Genomic DNA, 15,216 nt, shown 5'->3' on the forward strand with positions numbered 1-15,216 from the left:
GGTTGTCTAATTCTCGCAGAGTTTCCTGAAGCACATTGCAGTTTCGAAACCTCCAAATTAAGTTTTATTCCGCGCCCGCTGTAAACAAGCAGCGCGTGTTCCGCTGTGGCACCTCGTTACTAACTAGCAGCTGTCTTACCCGGAATTATTTTTCCACGTGACGAGACTTGTAACACACATTCTATACTAATCAAAGCCTTTCTTACCTGCCTTTATTATTATTCCTTATTGATTACCTCATTCATCTATTTCTACCAATTTCGACACTGGAAAAATGCAAATAAAAGATTGCAGAATGCATTTGAAAATCTAAAAGGTTCTCTGCTCTCCAAAAGGATGCCTTGGTGTTACGCCAGCGGAGCTTTCGTTGAGTGACATTTGCCTTATGGGTACATATGTGGCAGTCGTGAAAATTCCTTTCTTCAATGTCTACGAAAACGTGCGTTCGCCGTTTCCATACATCGTAATGAAAAGTGCTCAGTTTTCAGTTTTCTGTTGATCCTGTCAATTTAGTGGAGATTAAATGTAATGAACTTGAGTGATGGTTTTCTTTTTATCAAAAACGTAGAGGGCTTTGAGCCAAAATATCGGAGTCAATGTTGCACACAGGCGACCCGCCAAATGTGAGCGGAATCGTTTGGCCCTGACTGATGCCTACCACTTGTTTTGCTTTTGTGTCAAATCACTGCAGTACACAGTCTGAAAGGCAATGGTTCATGACAGGCAAGCTCATGGATATCTCAGCAGTTTCAAGTGTGCTGTTAAAATAACGCTGTTTGTATTGTAATAAATATCCTCTCACAGTGCATGTACTGTTAATTGGGTTGAAACCTAACTCCGAAGAATTTCGAACGTTGTTTGGAAAATTTTCGGTGTATAGTGACCCATTGCTGGCTAATTGGATTTCGTCTGGGAACGAAGATGAATAGGGATTAGGAAATAAACGAGACAGCACACATGATTATTTGCACTGTTGCGCAGATATTTTCTGTGTGTCCATTCACTCGCGGTAACTGCTATTCACCGTGGTAATGTCCACTTTATTCTCCGCTCTCAAGCTTAAAATTTAGTACTTCTCTATTCACTCCGATTTGTCTTCCTTTGATACACAGTAGTGTACATAACGTTTTTCGCCCATGCCGAAGTCATTTGCTGACAACATTCGCATTTGTGTAACTTGTAATCAGCAAGTAAATAGTGATGTAGTGGAATTGGCGCGGACGATATATTTTTACATCTATAGATTATGGGCTACTCAGGAAATACGCCCGTGTCCCCTCCAGCTCAGTTGCTCCGCTGTTTTAGTGTCACAAAATGCACGGACAATCGAATTTAGGACTCTAGGATCGATGCCCAAGCTTTGTGTCTATGGCCGGCCCACACCTTCGCACCAATTTCGTGTAAACATATGGTACATTTAGGGCTTAGTCAGAAGTGAAAGTGGTAACTGGGAGCTCCCGATGGTCGGGCGTGCAGGAAATAAATAAAAAAGCATTTTTGAGTTGCAGCTGTCGCAGTATGAGCACCTAATGTTGGCGTAGTTACCTAGCAGAGGTTGGGGCAACGGGAAGAATTCAGAACGCTAATACGAATGAGGTGGGTAAATTTCTTTCTTTGTTCTATTTTCAGTTTTTACGTTACTTTTATTGCAAAAACAACTTATTGAGCATTATTTCGGGTAATTAGTATTTTCATTAACGGCGTAAATGCGAACACACAGGAAAATTTCGGATTGCAAACGTTTCCAGGAAGGGGACTGTATGCAGTCCCGCACCTACGATATTTCCGAACCGGGCAAAAAACTTTACAGAGGCGCCCCCACCCCTTCCCATCGAGCGTTTGAGGCAGCGTGTCAGAAATAAAAAATCTGACTTTCCAAAAATGAACATTTTGTAGCGCACTTCTTTCTGAAGAGTTTGATGTATAGAACATACATATTCGAGGGAATGTAAGACATGTTATTTGGTCTTAAGTGTGCCAAAGTACAGTGCTCCATAGCATTCTTCTATCGCACGTTACTGTATTTCGCTCTGAGGAATTCAAACACGTGTATTTCTTAATGGAAGCCGTCACACCTACATTCAGGAAAGTGGAAATTAAAATGTCCTGTGGTGCCTCTCCTGCTCTCAGTTGGCCATTTTGACATCCCACCCCTCTTAAAGAAACACTACTGGGTGGGATTATTTGCGACTGGGAGAATAAGAACTCCTCAGAAAATTTTCGCTTTATTGCTTATTAGCTAATAACAACCTCTTTTGTGTGGCATAAAATTAAATACAGGAAACAGAAAAGCATAAAAGCATTGAAGACAGGAGACGAGCAAGACCGTACATATTTCTTCAGTTCTCAGGTCCAGCATCTTTTTCCTCTGTGATCTTGCTACAGCTTTACACCGCGTGCTTTTCTTTCTGCGAAAGTATCTATTAACTCAAAGTTCGTCAAACGTTTTGCTACATTAAAAATCAAAACATCGTTATCTAATATTGGAAAAGCAATTAATACGAATAGTACCCAAGACTGGTGTGGTTTCTCAATTTGATTGCGACTATTTTGTCACTGACTGCTACATAAAACGCCTTTCTAGTATCGCAAATATTTTAACACGCCAAATAAGCGACAATGTTGTGGCACAAATTGTCATTTGTATGTACCTCATTTATATAAACAACACGACAGAATATAATTTACAAAGCAATAATATTAAATGCCTCTTAGGCTTACTACAAGCAAAACGTTTTATGTTAGGAAATAGTTTTACATTTTCCTGATTTCCTTTCGAGCACGAGAACGAAAAGCAGCAACGGTCCGAAATTTTTATTTAAATTTGCAACAATATATTCTTCTATATAATTTGTGCCATGCCCGTTTTTTCTCTTTCCTTCTTCTAACAATAATATCACTAATTGGCAGACATCACGTACCCTATGCACGCATTCAGAAACCAACTTTTTATTCGTTCTGATATCAACTTAGAATGTATTCAGAAATGTTCACAAACAAATAGGATGCGTTCCAAAATCATATGAACAACCTGTAGACCAATGTGCTGTGGATGCTAGGCGCTTTGGGAAACAAGGTTTTTTTTCTTGAAGAATATTAATTTTGCGCCCTCCCCTGAAATTGCCGTTTGGGATAAATACCCCAGTTTGCCACCCCACCCCTCCCCTCCCGATCAGGGCCTGACTAAGGCGTACATGAGAACTTTTTATATAAAATTAGATTCTTTTATTATTTTACTGTTCACGATTTACAAGTGCTGACGTGAGATTCACAGTGAAAATGGGACAAACAATTGTTCGTGCGCAGCTGCCGAGAGCTGCTCGTAAGTCAAAAGGAAACTAACGGAATACGAAGTCCTGAATGCTGTAATTACTATCCCTTCTTGGAAATCTGCACAGCTCTTAGACACTAATTAAAATCCTTTCTTGGAAATTATTTGTAAATCCCAGATCTTTTGCCTTTCCTTTCCATGGCTTTTACGAATATGTACAAGATATTTAACATTATTTCGGTTGACTTGCAGTGTAGATAACGTAAAAACTGAAAAGTTTCCACATAGAGATTCGACCCACGAACTTCGAATTACCGTTCTTAAGTACTTCCGGTGCGCCAATGTTTGATTAACTACGCTAAGAATGGCTTATGCCTCAGCCGACCCGCGCGACAAATGTTATTTCGTCAAAACGCTTGGCCATTTAGAGCTGTCACTTCCGTCGCATGTATCACGAACTTTGACGAAATCTCTGATGACCAGGCGCGGTATCCTTGAGAGTAGTCTGCAAATGGATTACTACACCACAGTAACGAGCATTTACATTGAGACATTCACAAACTGCACTTTTTAAGCACATTTCGGACGCGATCCGCCGTTCGCAACGATTTCTGATACTAGTAATAATGCCACGAAGCAGTGGGTAGGTACACAAGCTTTGTTACAAACGGGGAAATAAAAAAGCGACGGAGGCTCTTAGTTTTCGCTCCCACCAGTTGCCGTACCACAACGAACAGAAAACGTGATGTGAATGGAACTTTCACTCTGCAGTGGGGCGTTCGTTGCTTCGAAATTTCATGCCAGGTTGGTAAGTTTGCAAGGTCGGGTGATTAGAACGGGAACACTGAATTTCGTAATCAGTGCTCTTACCGACTGAGTTAGGCAGGTGAGAGTGACATTGTCAACAGGTGGCGACGAGCCGCGTCTTTGGCCTTTGCGGCAAAGGTTTTACCAACTAAGCTAACATTCCGCGTTCGTCTGCCTGGTCAGTTCAAGCATGTTCTGCTTTCCTGTACACGATTTCAAAGGGTGGAGCATGTTGACGTAACTTTCTCCCGAGGGACTGAACACAGTCCCGATGGCTGTCGCTTGTGTTCTCTACGCCACAGAAAGGACCCCCTCCATAATCTCCCTATCCAGGAAACTTATGTTCTGCGGCAACAGCGGTGTGTTTCTCCCAGAATTCGTGCCTGAAATACTGTCAGAGCAGAATTTCACGCGGCAGTTTTGAAAGTTGTCGCTACGCATCTTGTGTTCTGCCAGTGCTACAGGACTGCAAAGTTGTGTATACCAAGTCCGCCAGCAACCCGCCTGACGCTCTCAGACACTGTGCATCTTAGACTTGGCACCTGCTGAATTCTCGTTCAGCGGAATCTCAAACGCTAAGATTGTGTGACAAACCGACATGTAAAGACGTTTAACAACCGTGCTCTGATTTCGACAAACGTGCGGTTACAACTTCCGGCATTTTTGTCACTAATGGAGATTGAAAGCAGACAGGAATTTTCTTCGTATTTTCTTCTTTCATTGTTGCACGGCATTGTCCACAAATCTACTGTACCTTGCCTACTACGCATGACAGTATGAAACATCCCATTAAGCTCCCGGAGCTGCATTCCGGTACCAACGTAGGATGCTGCAGATAGAGGTTTGTGGGAAGTATTCTAAGGCTGTGCCGGGATCACCCTGCTTGGCGGCGATGGAAGCAGCAGGGGACAGGAAATTGCGAGGGGCCCGCGGAAATGAACGGCCGGCCCGGCCCGGCCTTTTACTGCCGTCGCAGCCACCACCTGCCGACTCCGCAGGAAAAAACTGCCACGCCGCTTCTCACCTAACGTCCTTACCATCGTGAACTGATGAAGGGTATCCGTTCACTTTACACTGCATGACCGAAAAGTTAAGCACTCAGAATGTGAAGAGGCAAAACAACTTCAAGGGTTTTGGAGAGTATTTGATGCGATTTAACTGCCTACAGAATCAAGTCAAGTTTACCAAGAACTTGGCAATACGAGCCAGCTTATCAGTCTGACGTTGTATCCCCTTTGGCCTGCGTTCGTGCACTAATTCTGCTGGGAAGGGTGTCAAAGCCGTTATATCGTCTCCTGAGACAAGCCGGCCCTCAGTTGTTGTAACTAGTCCTTGATATCTGGAACAGTTCTAGCTCGTCTCACCCATGTAATGTCTCATGGTCTTGGGGCCCTGCTGGCCACATGAAAACAAAATCGTTCACGCAGTTCGTACTGGTGCGTGGCGTGTGTGGACGAGTATTGTCCAGTTGATAAACAGGCCGACGATACTCTCGCTTGTGAGGCAACACATGAGGCGCGCGATTTCTAAGGCTTATATCGTTGTGGTGTCAGTTTCCTCAATCACTACCAGCCGTGATCCTAACTCATGCCCGACGGCTCCCCCCACCACGGCGCTAGGAATTAACTGCACTGTGCCTCTCCCCATGTTGCCACCATACTAGCCGACGTTGGTTTTTCAGCGTCGTGTAGAACCGCAGTTCATCGCTGAACACAATGCTGCGACATTCATGAGCAGTCTATGCTTCCCCGTCACAGCACCACTCCAAACGCATCGTTTGTGTTGTGAGCGGCTGCCTACGTACGTACGGTTATCCCCTAGACGAGGGCTTCCCAACGTGTGGTCCGCGGACCCCTTACGGGTCCGCCGGCTTTTGCTAGGCGGTCCGCGGCCACCTTTCACCAAATCGCATAAAATAGCGAATAAAGTTATAGATGTGAATAAATTAATCACCTTTTTTCGTGTGAAAAGCATGTGTACTTTTACTTCAGCTCGTATTGCCAAGCAGTCTTTACGGTTCGTAAGTGAGAATGCATACACAGTTAAGTGCCGGAGAATGCGGCTTCTCTGATCGACTGTTTCACAAAAATACGGGGGTCGTCTGTGCGCCAGCTCACGGCGCTAGATGCGCTGAAACCTTTTACGCATGAGCGGAGCGAGCTTTGTCGACCAATCACAGCACTCGCTGGCGCGTATGCGGCCCCAGGCATAATTAAATGTTAAACTTGCTTTGTCAGTGCACTACCTATTTCATAAGTCGATTTTTGACCTTCAAGTTGTTTTCATTCATCTCTAAACCAAAGACTATTGATACTTTGTGGAGGGAAGGGGGGGGGGGGGAGTCATTGGGAACACGGAACTTACATTAAGAAGCTTTCAGTTCCCATGACTTCCACTCTGAAATTTAAAGTTACTGTGCTCTTGACTGACTAGGGGTCCGCCATGGATTTTCGACTGAAGAAGGGGTCCGCCAGCTGAAAAGGTTGGGAAGCCCTGCCCTAGACTGATGGCTGCTGCGATCACTGGTGCGAGATGATTGTGTTGCTGGGAATCTACTACTTATTCTGGGATGACGGCGCAGATACGAAGGGGTTGCGATCCAAGTGCACAATACGCCAATCCTGTCTTGTTGTGATAGACCAGAACCGAGACGGGTACACCCGACCATAGGTTCCAGTGCAGTCCAACATCGGGCCAGTGTCACATCTGAATGCCTCACAGATGTGCAGATTGCACCGTTCGACCAGCCGCCAAACAGACCCTCGATGAGCCCACTTTCAAACTGTAATGTGCTGATAACGCCGTATCACGAGTATGCAGCATCTTCGTGTTCCTCGCACTGATCAGTCAACATCTGACGCTGTTCACGCCTACCATACTTCGTAACACGAACTCCGGTGGCCATTCTGCTTGACAAACAATTGCAACTAATCATTTATACATCCGCTAACGGTGTGTAAGTTACACTGACTCCCGCCTACCTGTTCTGGATGCTCCACTTTTCTTAAAAAATGCACTTTAAGCTTTTACAATGTCTAACTTCCTGAAGTTCATGAAAGTCTCAATCTGAGGTTATGGTTGTCACACTGAATTAGAACTAAGGCACATTGCCCAAATAAACTAGTCATATACCTACCTTATCCACGCTCTTATCTGCAGAAGTAGTTGTCCTGCATTCTGAGATGAAAGTGTTATTTGTTTATCCTACACAAACACTTAACAAAATACTACATAAGGTCAATGGACAAAATGTTCATCCCCTGGTCACTTTAGAGCGCTGCTTATGGCGTTCAAGTGGTAACAGGCGAACATGAGACACACTCAATCGGAGAGTGAGGTAGGTAGACGTGGAGATCTTTCAGTGGCGGGGTTATCCTGTTTGGACGCGGCCATGACCACACCGTGATTCAAGCTGCACAATTTCTTAGTGTCGGCGCTGACTGTTGGAAGTGTGGTGAACCAGTCTTTATCGACAAGTTTAAGTAAAACGTAAGAACAGTGGTCGTAAAAAGACCTTAAACAACAGGGACCTGAGAGGAGGGCACGTAACTGGCGCTGTGTGAGAGAGAGAGAGAGAGAGAGAGAGAGAGAGAGAGAGAGAGAGAGAGAGAGAGAGAGAGAGAGAGAGAGAGACCAGTTGGTCTGCTAAACTAGCCAACCAAAGTGCTTTTTGAGCATTTGGGTAAATGCTGGAAGTCAGTTTCCACATCGGTGAAACCGATACACCAACAGTTTAAATGCGATAACATACGAAACAAAGTTTATACCAGACATGGACATGAGTTACAATGTGTTCCTCCCTTACAGTAAGGGATGACTTGCGGCAGAGTATCCGTCAATAACGTCAAAACACTAGATCGCGTGTTCAGAACATGAAGCGGACCACATGTGACAGGATGTAAGGAGACCATTGCAGTACTGTCTTCATTGCAGTACTGTCTTCATTGCAGTACTGTCTTCATTGCAGTACTGTCTTCATTGCAGTACTGTCTTCATTGCAGTACTGTCTTCATTGCAGTACTGTCTTCATTGCAGTACTGTCTTCATTGCAGTACTGTCTTCATTGCAGTACTGTCTTCATTGCAGTACTGTCTTCATTGCAGTACTGTCTTGCACCCAAGCTACCGAAGAGCTTGCTGAACTCTGTATTGATTTCTCCTCTTGGGCGGGACGCAAGCACGTACTCAGCTGCAACGCTCCCCACCATTCGCGCGTAGTGCTCAAGAGACACTGGACACGTTCGCCTGACGCCCCCGCGCCGCGCCCTGTCGCCGGCACGCAGATCTGGCGCTGCGTAACTCACGAGCGAGCGAGCGAGCTGGATTGCTGCGTGGGCGATGTGGGCCACCAGCCGCTCACAGCACGGCCCAGGGCGCCCGCATGGCGTGGCAGACGCGCAGTGACAACACAAACCCAGCCCAGTGGATTTCACATGTCGCATCAGCTGTCTCGCAGACTCACCTGCTAGTTACACGCGGGCCGGCGTTGGCGACTGACGACAAACAGTAACAACTCTATAGTTTACAACTATACATTCACAAGTTAGGTACTTGCGCCCTTTCAGATTTCAGCGCTGTATTATTTGAGCCACAGAGTAGAATTCCGTTCATCAGTGTTCCATTTAAATTCTGCCAGATAGTTCAGCTCAGAACTCAGAGATTTTTGCTCCTGTGACATTGCTGTAAGTACTACACGATGTGTTAGTCCTGCACGAGCGAGGAACACACTGGAGGCCTGGCCTCTCAAGTTTGAAGCCATAGTCTATCCATTCTACGTTTCTTAGTGCCTAAAAATCTGTAACAGGACGCGAAAGATTTAATATCAGTGTCGAGTCAGGGTCCGGCATATTTTATTGTGTCGCAGAGCACAAAATTGCTTTTTGAATCTGATGTTTCAGGGCAGCCGTGAATACAAACTATTTAGTTCCACCTTTTATGTTAAACGGAACTGGAGTTTGTGTGTGATATCTCGTTATTTTGCCATCGCATTTCCCGTGGCGGTAAGAAAGGCATACAGCCCATTGCCGACCCTCGCAATTTTGTTAACTGGCCTATGTTACGACCGCCTCTGCACTTTTTAGGCCTGAAAAGGCAAAATAAGAAACCGAAGCTTGTAACAGTATCTCGCCCTGAATCGTACCGAAACTGAACTGGCTGCCATTGACATTTACAGTTTATCATTCATACCAGTACTAACTCCGCATAGTTCCGAATCTCTTCCACGGATCACTCCGTTGGAGTCTGCGTTTCTGTTCAATAAACATTTTGAATTAAACTTCTTGGCAGATTACAACCGTCTGTGCCGAACCCCGACACTTCTTTCGCGAGCAATCCTTTCAGTGACCGAATTACCCAAACAGACAGACAATGCGCCCTCACAGGAAATTTCGGCCAGTTTCAGCTACACCTCCGAACTTCAAGTTGTTCTGCGCAACTAGCACTCTTGTATGAAAGGGTATTGTGGAGATTCACAGCATAGGGTACTGTTTCTAGAATAACTTTTTCAGTCTGGAGCATATTGATGGTGTAAACAGAACTCTACGCTGTGACTAAGTCCATTGTACTCAGTACCCTTTTTCTCCCGTCCAATGTATGCAAAGGAGTTTCTGTGAAAATCTGAAGCTAGGAAAACGGAACTTGCATACCAAATTACGAAACTGCGTCTTTAGTCTCTTTTAGATGCTCAGTCGGCTAGGGTATTGACAACGAAAGGCAAGGTTTTGGGTTCGAGTTCCAGTCCTGCACGCAGGTTTTAGAACAATGCATACTTTGCTTCGAAGTGAGAGACTCACTTTGAAACCATTTTAACGTCACAATCCCTTTTTATTTTACGGCAGCTGTAGCGCCCAATCCACTGCCTCAACACAATTTCAGATGAACTGAACTGAAATTAGCTGACCTTACGGACCACTAATGTTTCTTTACGATCGTGCAATTTTTATTGAACGACACTGCCAATTCGCAAATTAGCGGGTGCTTCCTTTTACTAGCAGTTCACAAAATGTACGTATCTGGACGATGGGAAATGAAGCTTCTATTCAGACCGCTGTAGCAGCTCTAGGTACTACCACCTATATACTCGTACCTTGTAACAGGAGGCATCCAACTGGCGTACTTTATAATGCATCCCTGCCTGCACGTATTGGAACAGTGTTGACAGTGCTTTCCGACACGTTGGCTACCTTTAACAGTATCCTCCAACAGGCTGCTTCGTGACATTCTGCATTACAAACCAGTCGTGCATATATCTAATGGTTAAAATGGCACTGAGCACTATGGGACTCAACTTCTGAGGTCGTAAGTCCCCTAGAATTTAGAACTACTTAAACATACCTTACCTAAGGACGTCACACACATCCATGCCCAAGGCAGGATTCGAACCTGCGACCGTAGCGGTCGCGTGGTTCCAGACTGAAGCGCCTAGAACCGCTCGGCCACAACGGCCGGCAGTGCATGTATCGTGCACAGCAGTTCAACATGGCTGCAGTGGTCTTACTCGAGTCAAGCTTCTCCACCAGACCCTCGACAGTAGCCCGGAAAACAGGAAAGGCATTGCATCTTTTATCCTCGCCCCTGTGATACGACCGCGATCGAATGTGTTTCTCGTCCACTGCACTACTGGGAAGTAACGTAACGCTGTTACGCGTTGCACTCGCATTCTGGAAGAGCGAGCCTCAAACCTAACCTGTCAGCCAGTTTTAGTGTACTCTTGCCTCCCTTCACTAGCTCCAAGTGATAGCTCTGTTTCTTCCTTCACGCAGGGCAGCCAATTTCCTTCCCTTCATGGTCCAACCGGAGCCAATGCTCGGCGTTTAGTGATTTAAATTAGTTGACTTCTGACGTTCAAGACCCGACGTTGCGCGTGTCTACAAGCAACCGCTACGGCTCTTCACTACGCGTGGCGACACAAAATTGCTTTAAAGTGTCTCCACCCAAACCGCTTAAAAGAACTGAAATTTACATCTGGTATTGATGAAAGTATCCGAAACCTCTCCTTAAATTTAATTAAGGCTAGTGCTGAGGTAATTCTTCTGAAACATACTTTCCAGTCAGAGAAAACTTCTGAACTTGCCAAGACGACCTTATCTACTGACTTACTCAAATACAATAGTTTTCGTTTGTTACCCATAGCTCACTCGCCAACCAATGTTTCGCAATTACGCGTAACGTTTAGAATGTTTAACTAATTTATCAGTATTGTTAACGGTTCAAATTTAATGTCCCTCTCATGCAATAATCACGTAATTTTTTATAAACCTCGCGGGTTTTACCGATCTCTTACAGTGTATCAAATATCTGTTATTAGGTCCAGAGCATTTTTCTCTAAGTATGCCAAGTTTCGTACTTTATAATGCAGGCTCATTGCTCTGCACTGTGGAAGTGGCAAGATAGCGGGAGCCGACTGACAGGCTGTCCTTGCGGCATGGAAAATTTAGCTGCCCGTTAGAACAGTATAATTACACTCATACTGTAATGTCCTGTCGTTTTGGTACGGTGAGGTATTTGTCATGGAAATCTGCCGTAACATCATTAATCTGTCCGTTATTCTTAATTCAAGGTCGATCTGTCTGGGAATGTCACCCTCAAAGACTCGTGTCAATAGCCATAACAAAGCTTCTCTATTCTTTCTGGGAAATCGATCTCCTACGTTCTTACTCTTTTGAAGATCTCTTCGGTTATAATTAACGGCCGAGGTAAGTTACGGCGGCACATCCAATTACTAGCGCTGTGTGTTCGTAATACACCAGCAGCTCTACGTTAGAGTCGTGGAGCCCACTTGCGTTTTTATCCTGGGAAACTAGCACTTCTGTCAAATCGGAGAATTGCTATATTTTCACACAGTGAGGTTACTCGTTTTAATTAAAATACCACTGAGACGGTTCCATTTATGGGACGAGGAACGCACTGGCGAAATTCCCGTTTACAACAGTTCTTCTGGGGACCATGGAGCACTTATTCTGTGTGTACAGATGACTTGGCACTATCTCTGAATCAACTGCAATACTCAGAATAGTAAACCAATGATGAAAGCTCCAGTACTTTAGGAATTTTTAACTTCCTACCGAAACAATTTGCCATTTCCGTTCTCATTAGCGTAACCTAATTTGTTACAAGAAATACATTATCTGTATCATTATGCTTTTCATTGTATCAGCGCAGCACTTTCCGCAAGGGTCACATTTATTTACGAATGACATTAGCTTGACTGCACGTTGCTCTATTGTGGCTAGACTAGTTGAACGCGAGTGCCAGTGTATTAAATGTAACCTAGATAAGCATTTTTGAACAGCGATATCTGAGACATTGTTTAAAATGTAATATTCCTGACTATAACGTACTGTAAGCAAGTTACGTCGGAGAGCTTAAGTCTTAATTGTGTTCATAGAAGCAATTCGCGAAAAAATTTCACAGAACGCTATATACCACTACGAATTTCAAATTACCTTTCTTACCCACACATTCAAATCTGTGGTACAACTATCAGCGATACCCAAAAATTAAGTATATGTCGAATCCAGGGATTTGAAGATGGTGTGCTACCTAAAGGCGTTGTATCAATTCGCTGATCAAGTATGATCGATGCACCGCATATTCTACTTAAAACTTTGAGTATAGTTATATGTTTACTCTAAATACACTAGTTTTCGAAGAGGCACAATAAACATTTCCTCGGAGTCTTACAAGAAAACTCAGTACAATTTATCAACAAGCTACGATCAATTATTCAGATTCGGTTTAGACTTTTCATCTGGGGTAGCCCAGTATGTTCAGAATCCAGCTCAGTACAACCACCTGTTGACGGAAGTGTGAATTATAATTCATACCATTAGTACTGCCAGCCACTTCGTTTATGGAAAAATGCACTAAATCTGGAACGCATTGCCTTATGAGTAAAATAGTTCATATCCATTATGTGTTTTCACTTCCTAGAGAAGTTCGTATTTCATTGTTGTTTGTACATAAGTACAACCGGGTTATAATAACGAAGGATTTTTATCTCTACATTACCGGCAAAAATCTGAACGAAATTTTCCCTAGCCAGCAGCTAGGGTCTCTACAGGCAATGGGAATTTTTTCACTTTCCATTCACACTTATGATTTCTTGGGTCTGTTTTCGAACAATGTAGTCCGTTACAAATGAACCGTAGACTGATGTCTAAGGTAAATTTGCATTGATTTATTCCTTGAGATAACACCCCTAACAACGCATACAGTAACAGGTACCAGCAAGTATGTCCCCTTGCGGAAAGACCTTGCGGCGTTCTTCTGACAAGGAAAAAGGCGACTGTAACAGCTGTTCACGGCCGCATGATAATACGTAGCCAGAAACCTGTGACTCAGTAAGTCAGTGACTGCATTGTAATGCGGCCCGCAGAGTAAGTAGAATGTCTTACAGTTTCGTAGTTAGTAGCAAGCTATAAAGAAACCTTCGCTCTTTAGGCCTCAGAACATTTAAGCACGGGACATTTACACAAATTTGTGTTCCTCTTACGGTTTTCCCATCGAACAATTCTATAAAATTCTGTGTTCCTACGAATGATCCATAATCAGAGTACACTGCATTTGCATTAATTTACACGGTGTTTGTCATGTAGGATGACAGCATGTCTAATATTGGCATCGATTGACCCTTGTTTACATTATTGATCGACACGGAAGTGCCTGTGGCTACTCCTCTCCCCACTTTTTTCCCCTCTTCCCCTCCCTCCTTCCAACCCCCCACCTTCCACTTCATTTTTTTAAGTGTGTAGTCTCCTTTCGCGAAATAGTTGAACAGTCATTAGTAAAGTGCTTCTCAAATAGCGAGTTTCGCACGAAAATCGGCCTTTAAATGAACTGTTACAGCTCACCTTCCAGCATGCCCTGCTCATCCGTCTCGTCGTCGTCGTAATCCATGTTGTCGGGCGCAGCCGCTGCCACTGGCGACGGCGTTACCTCGCAGAGTCTCGCGCCCACCACACACGCACCTCACACGCACCTCACACGTCGAGCACGCGCGTCGGCGGCTCCGATTGCCGACGCCCGCAGTAGTTCTGCTGATGGAGGTCCGACTTACACTGTCGCGCGGGAACCTTGAAGCGTCGCGCGCCGGCCGCGTGCGCCAGTGCTGCCAACTCTCGCCTTGTTGTGACGGCGTGAGAGAGTATTGATCGTGGCGCCGGCCACGTGGGAACCCGTGTTAAGTCTTGCAGAGTTACGACGGAGAGGGCTGCATAGCGGGGAGGGGGGGGGGGGGAGATGAGAGGATGGAGTGGCTAGCGAGTTATATGGAAGGGAATTAGTGGTAAAGGAAACTGTAGCGGTTGTGCGCCTACCGCGGAACTACTTCAAGAAAAAAAAAATAAAATGCTTATTTGGAATCAGATTAACATCTAGAACGTATCTTTTCGGAATAAAGTAAATTCGAAGGCCAATAAAGTGAAGGACTGGAATATTGGTAAAAGCAAAGTTCAGAGAAATGAAAGAGAAAGAACAGTATTTTTCGGTGAACGACTTGCAACGAAAAGTATGGCAATATTTAGACAGGGAAATCAAGTTTGCATGTTACGGAAAGTGATTAACTACAAATGAAAAGTTATTCCACTTTACTCGGAAAGGGGTGGGAATAACGAAATAGTTTACTATGATAAAATTTCAGTAGAGTTTAGGACATCGTTGTAGCAAGACGTTATAGTTGATTGACAACGAGACAAATATAAAATTATATCTTTGTCTTGTGAATGTGTTCTCAGACTTCGGTAAAAATTTATGGCTTTCACACTGTGTGCATACATGATCATTCATTGAAGCTTTAAAAGAGGAGCAACTACATGAGGCAACGTATCTATACGTCGTATTCATCAGTTACATGCGGAAGCGATCGTTTCTACTACCTGCGTTGTTGAAAAAGTTTAGCTGTGTTATCAGAGTACACAGTATGCTCTACTGTAGGTTGCTATTGGTGAAGTAAATTCATCATTCCTACTCCCCGTGGACTTTCGCATTTAGTATTTTTCTGGTGGTAATAGGTTTAGTGTCAGTTCATCTTACGAATGTAGGGAAACCTGATAGATGCGTTTTGTAATTAATATCCAGATATCTACCACTGACCCCACTATACCACAAAAAGTGATTGTGTTGAACCATTTGTGGACAGTG

General features: G+C 44.3%; 1 protein-coding gene across 2 annotated transcripts in view; it reads right to left on the reverse strand.

Annotated features, from left to right (window-relative positions):
- Positions 1 to 15,216, reverse strand: part of LOC126355045 (cerebellar degeneration-related protein 2) — a 382,561-nt gene that overhangs the window by 231,292 nt on the left and 136,053 nt on the right. Inside the window, exon 1 of one of the 2 annotated variants that reach the window (XM_050005219.1) lies at positions 13,929 to 14,184. The exons of the other annotated variant lie outside the window; for it this stretch is intronic. Within the exon in view, the coding sequence (XP_049861176.1) occupies positions 13,929 to 13,974 (46 nt within the window). The 5' untranslated portion in view covers positions 13,975 to 14,184. Of the gene's footprint in view, positions 1 to 13,928; positions 14,185 to 15,216 lie in introns of those variants that run through there. 2 annotated transcript variants of the gene reach the window in all.

Source organism: Schistocerca gregaria, chromosome 1 (genome assembly GCF_023897955.1).
Source record: "Schistocerca gregaria isolate iqSchGreg1 chromosome 1, iqSchGreg1.2, whole genome shotgun sequence".
In the NCBI taxonomy this organism is placed as follows: Eukaryota; Metazoa; Arthropoda; class Insecta; order Orthoptera; family Acrididae; genus Schistocerca; species Schistocerca gregaria.